Source organism: Danio aesculapii, chromosome 18, assembly GCF_903798145.1.
Source record: "Danio aesculapii chromosome 18, fDanAes4.1, whole genome shotgun sequence".
NCBI classification, from domain to species: Eukaryota; Metazoa; Chordata; class Actinopteri; order Cypriniformes; family Danionidae; genus Danio; species Danio aesculapii.
In genome coordinates, this window is record NC_079452.1 from 4,289,657 (window position 1) to 4,307,971 (window position 18,315).

At 34.8% G+C, this 18,315-nt stretch overlaps 1 protein-coding gene across 7 annotated transcripts in view; it reads right to left on the reverse strand.

Annotated features, from left to right (window-relative positions):
* Nucleotides 1-18,315, reverse strand: part of ryr1b (ryanodine receptor 1b (skeletal)) — a 188,007-nt gene that overhangs the window by 72,928 nt on the left and 96,764 nt on the right. For all 7 annotated transcript variants that reach the window (XM_056478876.1, XM_056478873.1, XM_056478870.1 and 4 more), the window contains exons 37-54: nucleotides 16,940-17,140; nucleotides 16,736-16,847; nucleotides 15,381-15,524; nucleotides 14,737-15,010; nucleotides 13,505-13,622; nucleotides 13,259-13,391; nucleotides 10,929-11,023; nucleotides 10,707-10,842; nucleotides 9,323-9,506; nucleotides 8,753-8,864; nucleotides 8,200-8,320; nucleotides 5,623-5,792; nucleotides 5,083-5,303; nucleotides 4,744-4,834; nucleotides 2,838-2,978; nucleotides 2,588-2,751; nucleotides 235-313; nucleotides 56-145 (exon numbers count right to left, since the gene is read on the reverse strand). In XM_056478876.1, coding sequence (XP_056334851.1) covers nucleotides 56-145; nucleotides 235-313; nucleotides 2,588-2,751; nucleotides 2,838-2,978; nucleotides 4,744-4,834; nucleotides 5,083-5,303; nucleotides 5,623-5,792; nucleotides 8,200-8,320; nucleotides 8,753-8,864; nucleotides 9,323-9,506; nucleotides 10,707-10,842; nucleotides 10,929-11,023; nucleotides 13,259-13,391; nucleotides 13,505-13,622; nucleotides 14,737-15,010; nucleotides 15,381-15,524; nucleotides 16,736-16,847; nucleotides 16,940-17,140 — 2,586 coding nt within the window. The remainder of the gene's footprint in view (nucleotides 1-55; nucleotides 146-234; nucleotides 314-2,587; nucleotides 2,752-2,837; nucleotides 2,979-4,743; nucleotides 4,835-5,082; nucleotides 5,304-5,622; nucleotides 5,793-8,199; nucleotides 8,321-8,752; nucleotides 8,865-9,322; nucleotides 9,507-10,706; nucleotides 10,843-10,928; nucleotides 11,024-13,258; nucleotides 13,392-13,504; nucleotides 13,623-14,736; nucleotides 15,011-15,380; nucleotides 15,525-16,735; nucleotides 16,848-16,939; nucleotides 17,141-18,315) is intronic.

The window sequence follows — 18,315 nt, forward strand, 5'->3', positions numbered from 1 at the left end:
CAACTTATCAAAACAAAGCGGATAGACATGACATTGCATCAAAGAGCCATCAGACCTTTTCAGAGAAAGTTTTATAAGGCCGCAGCATTGGGTGAGTTTTGGCATTCTCATCTAGAACCTCTCCATATGTCCAGTTATTTTGGATCTGAAAGACGGAAACCAAAAGTTACAAGCTGCTCCCCAGTCCCACAATGCTTTTGGCTTTCACAGATGAGCATAAGTGCTGATGCTAACCTTCTCAAAGGCCCATTTATCATGAGTGTGCTCAGCATATTTGTTAATGAAGGCATCAAGTCTCTCAGGAATGATGGTGCTGCAAAAAGGAAAGAAACATAATTATTCTGTTGGTGCTGTTCATTTGAATAAGAAACTACAATAGATTTGGTTTGTCGCAATGAGACTAAATTTCATGTTATAACAAATTTTTTAATAATAAATTAAACAACAATGACAATAGCAATAATAACATTGTTCCAACTTTAAACTGAATGTCAAATTCCCTGACAGTTTTACTAAATAAAAAAGCTAAAAAGCTGAATTTTCAGGACCAATCCACCTTATTTATTTTACATACAGTAAGAGTAGTGGAGCCATTGTAACTCAAAAGCATACCTGCCAACACTCCTGTATTTCCCTGAAGTCTCTCATATTTCACACCCATGTCCTGCCACCCTGGCGTTTTTGTTATGTCTCCTTGAAAAGTCCCGTAATTAGAAAAACCCTAGAACCCCACCCCAGAGTCTCCCGGAATTTCATAGACAAATGCTGGCAGGTATGCAAATGTGTCAAGACTTCCAATATCATTCACTTCCATTCATTTTTAAGAAAAAAAAAGAAAAAAAAAAACTTACGTAGCTTGATAAATTAATAAATTATTATTACTATTATTATTATTATTATTAATATTATTATTATTATTATTATAGATCAATAAGCATAGCATACACTAATAAATTACATAAAGATAATATAACTAAAACATAAAAACATATTATTTTTATTATTATTTTTATTATTATTATTATTATTATTTTAGAGAACTGCTGTAAAAAAGAATATTATTATATACTGAATATTTATGCAATTTACCTATTTAACACCTAATTCAGAAACAATTATACACAGTCTACTAAAAAACAGAGCATATTACTTTACAAACTGTACTGTAAATAAATCATATGAACATTATTAATTAATAATTATTAATAATCTTGATTAACATTAATTAACATTAATAATACATTATAACTTAATAAATTATTATTACTATTATTATTATTACTATTATTATTATGATTATTATTATATCACAATTACAGTAGTGAAATTATTTTAAAAATTGAATAAATATACATTTACAGACATGTTGAAGCACATTGCTGGTGCGTTGCTATTTTGAGAAACTAAAAAAGATTATTCAATAGACCAAAACAAAGCCGGTCTACAGTCCAGCGCAGAGCGCGTTAGTTGTGCGCCTCGCTTACACATTGCTTAATACAGGCAGGATGTAGGCTACAGCAATACGCAAATATCTTTACATATGAAACAGATTTAAAATATTAAGGATATATATAGGATATAATAAGAATATAAATAGGATATAAATCTAAAGGATTAAAATATTACAAAACATATTCTTTTCTAGCCTACATAAATATAAAAACCATATTTTCATGCCTTCCTCATCTCGGGGGGGGGGGGGGGGGGGTGTTGGGGTTATATTTATAACAATTTGCTTTTGTATTATGTTATCATTATTAGCTGTAGTATTTATTATATACATATATATTTATATTAGTTTTATTAAAAACAAGCTTATATTTGCCCATCTGTCAGGTTTTAGAAAATATGGGACATAGCATGTGTATTAGGATATAACTCAGTTTTTTAATGCACTTCGTTATTATTGTTTATTTATTAGTTTGCTGGAAACTAGAACTGAATTTAAAAATAGTTTTTAAAACTAATCTTTGCGCTTAACAAATGAAATTAATTATTTATAGACTAATGGATGTCTGTGCGTACAACATGTTTCCCTATCCATGAGAGTGAAAGCAAAAGTAAATAATGAGGAGGCTCATCTCTTATTCTCACGCTGTGGATGCTTTGTTTAACTGTTTTCTTGCTAGTGAAATGCTCAGTTTTTCCACTTACAAAGTCTGTCATGTAAATAGCAAATGCGCTATTGCGCGACGCAACTGATACTTAAAGGGAATGGGAGATGAGACTCTGATTGGTTTATTCTCAAAACACACCTATAACTCATTAAGAAAATAAGCTCAACCCTGTTAGACCATGCGCCATGGCGCAAAGTGGATTTTTCCGTCCTTAAATTAGCAAAAGTGGATTCCGACACGCCCTTAATGTGTTTGCGCTTTGCACATGGATCGTTAAAATAGAGCTCATAGACTCAATGATGGGCTAAAAATCTGCATATTTCTGCAAGCACGGATTCCATGTGGGCCTACTAATAAATTGCATCTCAATGCACAATTATAATCACAAAGATACCCACAATGTTCATCATAACATAATTTAGAAAATAATAACAGAACTTTAAGTGTATGATAGCTGATTATTTTCTCACTTGGTAGTTTCCACTGGTTTGGGGTCAAAGTTGCCCTCAGCGTCGACAGATGCTTTCTTCTCAGTCATAGATGAATAACTAGCATCCACATAGTCTGGAGGAATGGCACCCGCGATAGCACAGATGCAGAGCATGGCGATCTTAAACAACTCTGCATCGAATTTCTACACAGACAAGATGACAAATACTGTACATGCTCGTACACACTTTATTTAGAATACATCTGTTAACATGTTTGTGTCTGTGAAACCTTGTGTGCGAGGGACTCAAAAATGCCCCAGAAGAGTTTGCGCGAGAGATGCAACTCCTCTTCTGAGGTGACTCCAAAGTTTGCCCATCCATTCGGCAGGCAATAATACTTCCAGCAGCGCTCGTAGTGATTGGTCAACAGCTAAACAAAACAGGAACAGTTAAAGTAGGAATTATCAAAATTACACTGAATTTCTACATAAATAAGATAAGTATTGTAGACACTTCATTTAGAATTCATCTGCTGAAATGTGTTTGCGTAGAAGAAAAGGAAGTACAAGAAGAAAAAGAAGAAGAAAAAGTGAAGAAGTAAAAGACGCTGAAGTAGAAGGAGATGTCGAAGAAGTAGAACTAGAAATAGAAGTAGAAGAAGATATAGAAGAAGAAGAAGATAATGTAGAAGTTGAAGTAGAAGTTGAAGAAGATGTAAAAGTAGAAGAAGACGAAGATGTAGAAGTAGAAGAAGAAGATGTAGAGCATGGGTCTAAAACTCGATTCCTGGAACTGCAGCTCTGCACAGTTTTGCTCTAGCCTAATCAAACACAGCTGATCCAAATAATCAAGGTGTTCAAGACTACTAGAGATTATTAAGCAGGTGGAAGATGGAGGTGGTTGGAGCTCAAATCTGCAGAGCTGTGGCCGTTCAGAAATTAAGTTTGAGACCACTGATGGAGAAGAAGAAGAATTAGAAGAAGATGTAAAAGTAGAAGTTGTAGAAGAAGAAGTAGGTGTAGAAGAAGTACATGTAGAAGAAAAAGAAAAAGAAGAAGTATAAAAGCTTAAGAAGTAGAAGAAGAAGAAGACGAAGAAGTAGAAGAAGATGAAGAAAGAGATGTAGAAGAGAATGTAGAAGTAGAGATAGAAGTAGAAGAAGAAGAAGATTTAGAAGTAGAAGAAGATTTAGAAGTAGGAGTAGTAGAAGAAAAAGAAGATTTAGAAGTAGAAGAAGGAGATGTAGAAGAAGATGTAGAAGTAGAAGTAGATGTAGAAGAAGAAGGAGAAGACGAAGAAGATGTAGACGTGGAAGTAGAGGTAGAAGTAATAGTAGAAGAAGTAGAAGTAGGAGATGTAGAAGTAGAAGAAGAAGATATAGAAAAAGTAGTAGAATATGAAGAAAAGGTTGTAGAAGTGGTAATAGAAGTAGAATAAGATGTAGAATTAGAAAAAGAAGGAGAGATGTAGAAGAAGTAGAAGCAGAAGTAGATGTAGAAGAAGAACAAGTAGAAGAAGTAAAATAAAAAGTAGAAGACGCAGCAGAAGTAGTAGTAATAATAGAGGAATATGTAGAAGAAGAAGAAGTAGAAGAAGATGTAGAAGTAGATGTAGAGGTACTGTAGGAGTAAAAGTAGAAAAAGGTGTAGAAGTAGAAAAAAAGATGTAGAAAAAGTAGATTAGAAGAAGAAGAAGAAGATGTAGACATGGAAGTAGAGGTAGAAGTAATAGTAGAAGAAGAAGAAGATGTAGAAGTAGATGATGTAGATGTGGAAGTAGAGGTACAAGTAATAGTAGAAGAAGAAGATGTAGTAGAAGAAGAAGAATATGTAGAAGAAGTAGAAGTCGAGATAGAAGTAATAGTAGAAGAAGAAGATGTAGTAGAAGAAAAAGAAGAAAAAAAAGAAGATGAAGAAAAAGAAGAAGAAGAAGAAGAAGGAGAAGAAAAAGAAGACTATGATGAAGAAAAAGAAGAAGAAGAAGAAGAAGGAGAAGAAAAAGAAGAAGATGTGAAAGAAGTAGAACAAGAACAAGTAGAAAAAGTAAAATCAAAAGTAAAAGAAGTAGACAAAGAAGCAGAAGTAGTAGTATTAGAGGAAGATGTGGAAGAAATAAGTAGAAGATGTAACAAGTAGAAGTAAAATAAAAAGTAGTAGTAGTAGTGGTAGTAGAAGAAGAAGAATATATTTGAATACCTTGAGGGGCATCTTGGCATACTCGTTTAAGATTGGCACATCAAACACCAGCCTTCTCAACAGATGCTGCAACATAGACGGCCGCAGATACCTAAAATACACAAATATTACCTTTTTAGCTCCAATATATATACCTTAAACTGGAAAAAAAAGAAATGGTTTATAACGTGGTCAATATTTATAAACTTTCAATTGATTTATTGTACGGAAATGATACTATATCATGTATTTTATCGTTATCAGGATATGAGATGACTACTGATCCTAGAACTTCTGACAGGCACTGTTTTCCTAAGCTTGACATCTACAGTAGCTGATGTCAGAGAGTAGATTACTGACTTGACAAGAGACATAAGGCAGTCCTCGATGACGTCTCTCTGGGCTTTGGTAAGGGCACGGCCTCGGGACAGCCTGTAGATGGTGTGCAGCATGGAGTCGATCATGATGGCGCGATGATCAGTGCCAGCGAACAGTGGGGCACATTTAGTAAGCAGAGGCAGAACGGCTGAACACAAGTAACGGTTCAGAGCCAGAGCCATTTCTGTGGTGCTGAATGCCACCTGGAGGATCACATCATTCCAGAATAATTTAGTTTAGTTTACAAAAGGGTAAAGTTAGATTACTTTTCTAATTACTTTGTATGAAAAATAAATTAAATATTCAATGAGGAATTGAATTACTTGACTCTTGATTCTTTGTTGTTTTTATTTCTTATACTTGTTTCTTTTATTCTTGTTTATGTAAAGCAATTAGAATTTCCATTGTGTTTGAAATATGCTATAAAAATAAACCTGCGTTTCCATTGTAACAATTACACCCAACACTGAATAGTATTGATAAAAAATCTGAAATATATGATTGAGAATTTTAAGAGTTTACCGTATCCAGAGAGGCTGAAGCTCTCATATCGGGGAGGAAACCCACTTCTAGCACATGCAACAGGAAGTCCTGGTTATCGATGCCGTACACTCTGTCCAGGAAAAGAACCATGGAGGCTTTGTGGTCTGGCACGAAACTCGCTGACATTTTTGGCTCAACGATCTGACCGTCTATGAAATGTAGCAAAATAGAAAAACAGTTTACAGTGGCCTATTTCACAGAGTAAAAAGTAAAACAGATGGTAAGAAACATTGCAGTTTGCATATCACACTGGAAGAGGCATAGGAGATGCAAAACTGTTTTTGTTGAATGTCCATTGTCGCCATTTGGATAATTGTGGAACTTTTGCACAGCTTTAGTTCATCAGCTTTTAATTGTTAGTTTAGAAGTTTATTTTTTTTACGGTAATCATGGTATAGTTCACTTATTCATTCATTTTCCTTTAGCTTATTATAGGCTTATTATTAATCAGGGGTTACCACAGTACATGCCTTTCCTGGGAAAACACCCATAAACTCTTGCATTCACACACGCACTCATATACTATGGCCAATTTAGTTTTACCCAATTCACTTATACAACCACTGAGCCACTGTGCTGCCCATGGTATAGTTCTACAGATTATATTTAAGCTCAAATGGTGTCTTAATGAACAATATTCATATTTCTACAGGCTCTATAATATATAATTGATTGTCAGAGCACATATGACAATAGCAATAGAGTTACCGGGTGGGCATTAGGACTTGGGGGAAGCTACTAGTCAGTAAAGTCTGTAGTGCTAAACAACTGACTGTTTAAAGGGTCACGAAACACCAAAACACATTTTTTGAGATGTTGGCAGTCATACATGTGTCCCACACTGCTATAAACACTATTAGGACACATATATTTCACTAAAAAAGTGAAAAAAGCGTGTAGTCCAACGTGGAGAGTGGATGTCTGTACCGGCGAGTTAATTCATACCGGCAGCATTAATTCATGAGAAAGACTTGGTTCAAACCAATTAGCGCGCTCTATTGTGAATGAGGTGCATCTTCATTAATATGCAAGATAGCTTCGAAGACCTTTTTACCTGTTACAGTGTTGCCAAAACAAGTGGAAGAACAAGAATTGTTTGGAGACATGGGTCGTCAGTTTTGTGTTTATAAATGTGCTGCAACGAAGGTTTTGTTTTCATTTTCCCGCTATGAGAGTGCAGCTGGACTCACTTTTGGACTACAATGCACGAGACAGAAAAACGTTTGTAAGGAACATTTTTGACCCGAGAGTTTTTTGCATCAGGAAATGGTGAAATCCGGATTTGCCGCTCGTCTCCTTTTAAAAAAGACATGGCTCCAGTTAGTGTTAATTGTCCTGTCTCTAGTGAGTGATCAGTGGTCTTTGTTTGTTTATTCAGATGGCAAAGTTAGTTCGTTTCATCAGTAGTACTCTTTCAGTTTTTAAAGACATACCTCAGTCAAAATGATTTAGTTACTAAGTTTACAGTATGTTAATATCACTACAATATTATGGACTGAAAGATTCGCTGTAAATGCTGCTCTCTGAGTGTAAACATGTAAGCACCTTAATCAAACTATTATCGTCGTGTGGGGTTTTCACCGCATTTTGTGACAAGATAGTCTATACACACACGTCTTTCTGATGCTATGTTACCTACCGAGTGCATCTAAGTTACTGAGAAATGCAGAGGTTTTTTTTCTCCCATAAGGCATGCGGTATCAATCAAACTATTAGAACTACTCTCTTCCAGCAGTTCCTCGCATCCATTATCTTGTTTGTCATGGGGGGCATGCAAGAAATGTTCCTGAATAAAGTGTTAGTGCAAACTGCAGTTAAATTTTTTTATAATTTTGTGAAAAATTAATAATTTGGCAAATAATTGAATTACTGATGTTCATGTCAACACAGTCACTATCTTTCTCCCCTGCATCTGTGTTTGTTTTTTGTCTCAGCGCATGCCCAAACGGAAAATACCATTTTTATGCAAAACCTTGCCTATTTTCCTCCCCCGACACTCCCATCTAAACAGAGCTGGACACACCCACTTTTCTGACTTTTTCCAAACTATAGGTGTGAAAACACCCTGCTGAGACGGGGGTTTCGTGGCCCTTTAACTTACTGAGGGATATTGTACACAGAGTACACACTGTACTCACATTCACAATATTATCCAAGTTGAGAATGTGCCGAAGATCGTCTAAATCTCAGGTAAAAGTACCTGATCTTACTACGAGAGCAGCATCTAGCTCATGAGATCTCATGAGCAGCATCTAGCTTTTCCTATGACAAATTTACACTTTACTACCAATTTCTGTCTTGGTTCATAAAAACCCAGAGAAATTCTTATAGACATGAAGCACAAAGCTAATAAACAAACAATAAAAAAACTAACTATGATTTGTATGACATTTTCAAGTGATCAGAGCTAATTGTGAATAATATGTGAATAACCAATGTTTAAATGAGAAAAATATATTTTAGTTTATTCTGAAATGATAAAAAAATCTTACTACACAATTGACAAAAATGACAAAATTGCACAAAGACAACCACATCTTGTGGTTTCTCATGTACCTTTGCCAAAGGTGGGGATCTGAACAGGAAGGCTGATGACTCCCACCAGGTCTTCAATGGGCACAAGAGACCTCAAGATGGCTCGGATTCTCAAAGCTTCACCTTTACCTGCTTGGATCAACTGCGAACATTTGAAATGGGTAAAATTGTATATCATATGAAATTGTTAGAAAAATTAACATTTTCCCATGTAAATGTTTGGGTCAGATAATATGAAAAAATAATATTAAGCAACTTTATTCTACAATGATGAAATTAACCGATTGCAAGTTACATTAAACACACATATGTTACAAAATATTCTATTTGAGATAAATGCTGTAAACATCTATAATCAAAGAATCCTGAAAAACAAAACTATATAATAATAAAACAATCAAATAAATATATTACAGAAATATTTTAATTGTATTTAAAAATTATTATTTGACAGAATCTTTTTGATCAATTAAATGCATTCTTGCTAAGAATACGATCTTTTGAATTTCAATCTGCATATGCATTATCTTTGTCATAGACTAAAAAGGCTAATTATTCAAGCTTTTACACTTACATGCATCTCAGGAGCACACCGACCCAGCAAGTCAATGAGGGCAGAATAAAATGACATGATAGCATTTCCAAGATGCACTCTGTTCTCTTCATGCTGATCCTCCCCTCCAAACCTGTGAACCAATCATAGACATCTCATTTTTACAAGATGTAAAATAAGCCTCTGATGTCCCTAGAGTGTGTATATAAAATTTTAGCTTTAAATACCCCCAATAAGTTATGTTTTATAACTCCTTGAATCTCCCCTTTTAGGCTTTGACCCTAATAGGTGACTGTATAAAATTGCCTATGTGTCAGCATAATGGCAGATTTAAAAACAAGACTAACATCCTATTCTAATGAGGGAGAGGTCACTTGTGAATGGGGCTCTGATGACATGTACAAAGGGAGAATAACAATCAAAATGCTTCTGTTTCAATGAAGTGTGATTATAAAAAATTTAATTAATAATTTTTTACCAATAGGAGCTGGTTATACTCACACACTGTAGCCATTTTTCATAGTATTTTTCATAGTAGATCCCTTTTAAATGAAAAGCAAAATCCTCCAAGCATTCAATGAAAGGTCTTACATGAAGCGTCTGTCTTTTTTAGGAGTTGGCCCATCTCTGGCAGGGTCTTCAGAGATCTTAATGGCCTCCTCAATAGCAGCTAACAGACCAGCACCACCCTCTCCTCTCAGGGCAGGGCCAAAGCACTCAGGACGTCGAATCAACAGACGAACAACCACATTAGCATTCTCTTCTACACTCTCACCTGCAGAGAAGACAAAAATGCAAAAATGCAACTAATTCATTAGTTAAAGTCATTTTAAGACGACTTTTGCAGAATTGCTGAGTACACAAATACTGATTCACAGAATTATTCATGAGATGTAAAAGCGAATAAAATTAAGTGTGAGGTTATATCTCGACAATGTGTGTTCCAATTAATACTGGTTTGTGTTTTGACAACCATGAGCTTACCTGCACAGTTTCAGCTCGGTGCCACCTAGTGGTGGGTAGGTATGAAACAATTACACCTTTTCCTATAACTTCTAAACAATTTGGGGGAAAATACTTAGATTTGGAGGAGCATGTCACATTAATATGCTAACACATACTGGTCAAAAGTAATAAATAATTAAACCACAACTTTTGTAGTGCAGTTGTAGTAATTTTTCAATCTCCTGACCACTAGGTGGCACTGAACTAAAACTGTGCAGGTAAACTAATGATTGTCATAACACAAACAAGGTTTGACGTGAACATACATTGGTGAGATTTAACATCTAACTTGACTTGATGTGCTCGTAAAATTGACTCACAAGTTATTTGAGTTAGAAATTGACTATTGATAGACTGATTGAATCGATTTCATGCGTATTTTGTCAATAAAGCCGGCTCTGCAATCAGCAGTAAATTTCCAGTACCTGCTTTATGGAGAATATAGGTTCACTGACAAGCTATGCAAATATATTGGTGTCTATCTGAAATCAAAGATCAGCGGTTTGTGTCGTTTCTCGGTGATGGCTGTGTGTTGCTGTATCTGAAAAAATTCCTCTGGTCTTCAAGGGGAGATTTACTATTGATCACCGAGCCGTATTTTCCTGACAAGATGTGCATGAAAATTGCACCTTTTGCTGAATCCCAATCTTGATTTAATTTTGATTAATCGTGCAGCCATAATGTGAGAACATTTTGACTAATTAACTTGAACAATTTGACTAATTAACTGTCAACTGAATCGTCATAAGGAAACAGAGGATGATTTATTTGAAATTTATTTACACTTTAATATTTAGACAGTTGGTGGAGCTAGAAAGTTGGAGATGCAATCTGTAATATCAGTGCAGTTAATGGTTAGACTGCCATATATTTACTAGCAGGAGAATAACACTGTTGAATGCAGAGCCCCATTCATATTTTCACTGACTGCACAGAGGAACTAGAAACAAAATGCTCTAAACGTGCTAACCATTTACAAACACAGCAAAGCGCAGGAAATCCAAATATCTCTCTCCTCCGCCTGGATTCCACCCTATGTCAGGATAGCCTTTAGACAGAAGCATGGGGCACATTCGAAGACCACACCCAGCCAGATAAGTCACGACCTGAGAGCACAGAGAACGATTATTATCATGTGGTCTACAAAAGTAATGTTTCATACGCAAACAAAACACATTTATTTTAACAATACCATTTCAAGATCTTGCTCTTGCAGGGCCAGTGCCAGCTCATTATTGTCAATGCAGGATGCAGCAGCAACATCCAGAGGAGTAGATCCACGCATTCCTATAGAGCAACAATAATATTTTTCATTCAATTTTGATTTAATAATATTTATGTTTTTAGAATTTTTTTAAAGAAATTAGATGTATTACTTCTCAGAGGACAAATAAATGATCTGTTTATATAAAGATGCAGTTTGCAAAATTTTAAAAGTGACCCTGGACAACAAAAACATTCATCTTATGTTGCATGTGTATATTTTTGACAATAGCCAAACATTCATCAAACGGGATCAATTATTCTTTTAAGCCAAAACTCTTAAGTGTCGTAAGTGTATTAAATAAACAACTCATTCCACAGATATATTTAGTAAATTTTTATCTGTAAATATATCAAACTCAATTTTTGAGTAGTGATGTGCATAGGTATTCACTTTGTTAACAAACTACTTGTTACTTTATTGTTCAGCCAAGGCTGAAAATTTATCTTTGTCTCGCTTTACATAGAACAAAACATTCCCATAACACAATCACAATACATAGACTTAAAAAACTTACCTCACCAAGGAACATTTAGTTGCAGCCAAATATTGTTCTATCCGGACAAAGTGTACACCAATGAAAAGCTTATTCATTCAACTTTCAGGTGATGTATAAAAAATAATTTCCAAAAATTGACATTTATGACTTGTTTTGTGGTCCAGGGTCACTGATATTGGCTCACGCAGGTTGCCAGATTGACAAAACTAACAGGAACAAACAGGTAACAACTGGGCTTTCTCCAGTATGTAATAGATTTTTACTTCACTTCTGTTCATAAAGCCTAGGCAGATTTACCTCTCCTCTCTTTTGCACATATTAGACCAATGGATTCCAAAACAACCCAGACTTATGCCAAGTTCAGACTGCATAATTTTTGAAGTATTCTTGTCACAGACGTTTTAACACTGCATGACTATCTGGGCTAGGGTTTATCGCTGCTTTGTTTACACTGCAAGATGGATCGCGACAGGGGGTTTCACATTGCTTGACTTTACAATAGGAAGAATCCTTGCCAACTTTGTCCAAACTACGTCTTACAACTAAAAACACGTAGTATATCTTTTTTTATTATCTACACAATGAGAACGAAGCCTTTACTGGAGTAGAAAATGTACATATTTGCTCAATCCTCAATTTTTTGACCCAGACACAGGTGCTCCTGCCAAATTTCCACTAGTTTTTCCTCCATTTGTTGCGTACAAATAAACTGAAAATGAGCGCTTTTAACTTCTCCCCCAACCTGCCACTGGCCTGCAGGTACCCATACTAGTCGATGCTGCTCTCTCATTGGCTGTAGGTGAACGCCAATGTTATTTTCAGTCAAAACTCATTTCATACAGCATGATTTGAATAGCCGACAGGTCCACATATTATGCATGCCAAATATCTTACTGGCGTTGGCAACTCATCTGCAATTCTTTTAGAACGCATATTTGATAATTCACATTGTGTTACTCACGTGAAAGAGCTCCAATTTGCCTGTGATTTCAGGCATTTGTCTGTGATTTCTCAAAACCCCCATTTAATCGGGGCTAAAATCATGCAGTTTGAACTCGGCATTAGCTGTTAATTAAAAAAAATAAAAAAATTAGAGTGTAGAATCACAGTCTTAGACTGGCAAACCAGACTGTGTAAATACTTTTCGAGATCGTAATGGAGTTCATAACTGGCTGTAGTATTTATTTTTTCCAAAAATAAATTATATATGTGAACTTAGCATGTATCTATCAACATATTACAGCATTTTTATGCTTCATCGAAAATAATTAGTAAATAAATAAAATACTCTAACAGCAGTATTTAAAAATAAGTTTGGTCACATTTTATTTTGATGGTCCGTCTGTTGATTACACTTTACAAGTTACATTGCATCTACATTCCAACTAATTCTCAATATATTATAAGTAGACTGTTAGGTTGGGGTTAGGGTTGGGGTTAGGATTAGTGTAAGTTGACATGTACTTGTATTGTTTCTTATAGTCAGTTAAATGTCTCTGTTTAGCAGCAGTATCAACAGATATTAAGCAGACATTCTACTAATACTCAAGTGGACCATCAAAATAAAGTGTTACCATAAGTTTTTATAGATTTTACTAAGCATTTAAAACAGTAATCAACATAACTGCAGCAAGCACCTCTATTAAACAACTTAATAATATAATACTATATGATGCTGTAGATGCTACAGTCTTGGTGTAAATAACCATGATAAAAATATAACATCAGTATATCAGTTCAGTTCTATAAAGCCACTGACCCAGTCCAATGCCGCTGTTTTGCAGCAGGTAAGAGAGGTGGTCAAACATGGAGCGCTGGTTCTGGCGGCTGATTCTGCAAAAGTAGCACAGGAAGCGACAGCAATTGGTCACCATTTGTGGGAATCGAATTTCCTGCAGAGAGAAAACAAAAAGTTTTCTTTTACATCATTTTCAATTGCAGATTGAAATCCTTATCCTGCAAGAATAGTTGTTAGTGTTCAGCATGTACAAAAACAGGACTGCACCTTTGAGTCTCCTCCACCTCCCAGCACGTTGACCATCACCTCCATGACCGTCTCATGCATGCCCAGTGCTCGCATCAGGTTAGGGTGCTGGTAGAACACTTTGTTGTTCATGATATTCCTACAAGACAGTAGATATAAACATTTAATACAAGACATATGATGTTCAGCTACTTTAAAATGACTCTAGAAAACTGGGAAAAAATGGGAATAAATATTTGGTGTCGATATGACTTTAAAAGTTTAGTACTTTAATTGAGCAAAGGTGCAAAAAAATTATCAGCTGAGGTGAATAGCACTGGGCATTGATTCAGATGTACCGATTCTGACTTACGAAGTATAATATTGATTTGATTCAATAATTTATTTGATTTAATAAATTTAGATTGATTACACAAATCATATTCATATTTCTAAAAACAAATATTCTTTATTTCAGGTAGCAATGGATATTAAAAATAAAACCCACATCTATAGTTTACATTAATACAATAATACAACTAATACAATTGATTACACGGCTGTTTCGAATACGCAACTCTGATTGGTCAGTCGCATCATTCCCCAATATATGTTATCCTGAGATAACAACCGCTAAATAACACATGCCCCATTCAGGATCACGGTTGGCTGTTTTTGACCGTTTGGTGCCTTCTTGTGAATAAATAATAGGTAGGTTAGTCTATGCTTTATTCAGTCAGTTTCGTTTTTATCAGCTTTGCATTTTTGACCATTTGACGCCTCCTTGTGACTGAACAATGTGCAGGATAGTGTATGCTCCATCAGCTGTTTTTGTTTCTGCCAGCTTTGCATTTAATTAAAAATTTAATAAACTATTATGGTTCAGAAAAATGTTTTGTGTCTAATGTTTATCTTTTGGGACAAGTAGTCATGTAATACGCGAGTTCGAAGAATAAAGACTTATCAGGCTTTATTTTACATTAACAACCTCCTAGATGTACTTTATCCCTTACATATAACATGCATAGCACTGTAATATGGCTGTATATCAGCAGTGCTGTGATCCTTGCTTAGGCCTTGTGCAACAGTAAATCACAGCAGTGCTAATATACAGCCATATTTCAGTTAAGTGTGGTGAACAATAAACTTTTTTTTAAATACATAAAAAAACCTTACCAACACAACACTTTTAAAATGTAGTGTACATCAAATATCAATGGACATTTCATGCACTTCATCCACTATTTGCATCAGCAGTCATTCAAGATACCAACCCAATGCTCTGGATCATGAGTCTTTCCTCTTCCGGGCCCATCTGGACAATAAGCAGAGATCGAATCTGGCCCAGGCACTCTAGCAGATCCATTGTGTCTTGTACAGACACGGCACTGATGGCATAAGCTTTGGGCAGTGCACGAATCAGCTCTCCAAGAGCGTCATACTGCCGGTGGAGAAGACTGAACATGAGTCGCACCAGCTCTGGATTCTGAATAAAGGCCTCCTGAGCCCAGTGGATCATTGTGTGGGATATCAGCTCCTGTAAAGTACCTGACAGACAGAATGTCCCAAAACGTAACAATAAACATAACAACAGCACTATTTTGACCTGCATGAAAACAAAAATATCGATCCACAGATAACCCAGCATGAATTGTTTAATTAATACAGTAGATATACACATATATATATATATATATTTACACTGAACAGAACTTATTATTTGGTCTTACAAAGGTATGATGCAGTATTTCCAAAAACAAAAGGATAAATAGACAATAATAATAATTAATAAAAATCTTAGAAAACTATTTGAGAGTTCAGCACTTGGTGGTTGTGTTAAGGTGCTACAATTTCATTTTTTGATTTCATGCATGAAAGCAACATTTCAACATTTCAACATTTTACTACATGTACTCACTTGGTTTGGGCTCTTCCTCTGGCTCTGGTTCCTCTTCTTCCTTTTTCTGCTTAAGGCTTTTGACCTTATCCACCAAAGTGAGCAGTCTGCCTCTCAGTGATGTATCCACCTCTTCCTCCTCCACTTCTTCCTCAATGTGGACACCTGAAGTACAAATACTAATATAGATAAGAACCAAAATTTTGAACACACACATACATATAGAGAATGAAAATAAAAATTATATTTATGTATATATAATTATATATTTATATATAATTATATATAAAAATTATATATATATATATATATATATATATATATATATATATATATATATATATATATATATATATATATATATTCTTTTTTAATTATTTTTTTCAGAATATATATATATATATATATATATATATATATATATATATATATATATATATATATATATATATATATATATATATATATATATATATATATATTCTTTTTTAATTATTATTATAGTTTTTTTTCAGTATATATATAATTGGAGATTGGTGTGTGGAATGTGCACATATGGCCCCACAATCCAGATTATCGCTGAGGAGCCAAAGTGGAATCCCTATAGATTGGTCATATTGCAACGTAACTTATAGTGACTGAATTGGTTAATTTGCTTTATTTTGTAGGTTGCCTGATGCGACTCATGCCATTTCACCTGCATGCCCACACATGAGCACTCTTGACAACAGGGCTTTCAATTTTATACCAAAAAGATGCAGAATTAATTGTGACATATTGAATAGGTTTGCATTTTTTTATCCCATTCATGATCTCTTTAAGTTCATATGTCACATTAGGATGAAACACAAGTTGACAATGTCTAGAAATGTTTGTTGGAACGATGGATTTGGGAACACACAAAATCAATGTTAACATAAAAATTGCAAATTAGTGAGCCAACAATGATAGTCAACAATCATTTAGGGAAACACAGCACAGATTTATCAATTCAAGATTCATCTGTGTGTAAAAAATGAATGTCTAACAGAAATGTATAGAAAATCAGCTTGTAATATAATGATGACTAGCAAAGCCATTTTCCATTCAGTGGGTTGCTGCACAACAAACTAATGAATGACAATTTTTGGGAATGAGACTATTCACTGGAGAAATGGTAAAGTATATTTTGATCAACAAGACAAAAATAATTTATAATGCAGAAAAAAGCAGACATAATCCACAGTATGAACACTAAATCATTTGCTATTTGTTTAAACAAACGTGCAATTATTTTACTGTCAAGTGACTAGATAGGGGGAACAAGTAGTTTTGAGAAATTTATTTCTAATATGAGAAATGTCTCAAAGCAGCTCAGAAAAACTGTAAACACTGACCGCAGTGAATCAGCAGGTCATTGTGGAAATTGTTGTGGGTTTCTCGCACTTCATCTGGGACGGGGCAATCTTCTTCTTCTGGGTTGTGCTTGAAGTTAGTTAACAGGAAAATCTACATGCACAAACATAAACAGCAATAAGTCTCTCTAAAAAGCCGTTCAAATCATACATTTAGAAGTATATATGGATAGGTGTGTGTTATACTTGTTCTTGTGGAGGAGAGCGAAACTCTCGGGTCCTGCGAGCTGTTTCTGCAGCAGACATAGTAAACGCTCTCATTAGCTCATTATAACGTTCACGCTGGTTTGACTGGATCTGCCCTACAAAATTATCAGAGTATGCCACTATGGCTTCAACTCTGTGTCTGAGCTCACAGTCGCAGAAATACTGTAGAAGAGTACACATCTGAAAGAGAGGGAGAGAAAAAGAGACATTTTAAAAACAAGAAAACAGATCGATATATTGATAGATGCCATATATAGTGCTACAGTATTTACAGCCCATCTTTAACCCAACCATATGATCTGTTCTTCCCTACAAGATAACCATACACATTTCAGTATAACAGAAATCTCTATGTAAATCCCAACACAGCACAACATTAGAGTAATGTATGTCTACCTGTGATAATACTGAGTAAAAACACACAGGATAGCACATAATTTCAACCGATATTTCCCTATACAGTCTAACACAAAGTAAGCTGGGAAATGGATCTTTCCTTTAACTCAGTTTAATTAAGGCGAGGGTGGCTAACCAAAATTTTATTTCACAGTAAGATTAGTCTTATTCCATGATAACAATATATTTCACAATATTTAAATAGGTACTTATTCTAGAAAATCAGTAACTACCTATGAATGTATTTATTAAGATTTGGCTGAGCAGATGCTGCTATCCTGTCCATTTTTTAGAAGTGTTAATTTGCAAGTTAATTTACAGGGCCAGGTTGGATATATTTGTATTATATTAGTATTATATTGTATTATATAGTATTATATTTGCATAGTGTTATTCTCACAATAAATTAAAGTCAGGCCTATAATTTTACGACCCCAATTGATGCTTTGTTCCTAGACAGAACAAACTTTTTTCTTTAGTTTTAATTAGTGTACCACTTCAGCCCTCTGAATAAATTTCTCATGGGGCAGACACTATGAACCACCAGGAGGTTGTTTGGGAGCAATATTGTAAAGAACAAGAGGAAAGGGCTAATAGAGCGCATACTGAATTAAGCTCTGTATGATTGGTGTCACTTAATAAGTGAATCCATTTTTTCATATATTCTGACCAATATATCAAGCAAGACTACGCTTGTTATAAACATAACTTCATGTTATTAGTGTATATTGCTTTTCTAGTCTAAGGTATACAGTGCCCATGTGAATGTGGGCATTAGGACCTGGGAGAGGCTGCTAGTTGGCAGTGGCTGTGCCGATAAACAAGTGACTAACTGTTTAACTTACTGAGTGATATTGTACACGGTGTTATTCTGTACTGACATTCGCAGTTTCAAGTTAGTAATCAAAACAGTAAATATGAAACATAAAAATTCACCTCAAAGTGCTTACATGATCTTA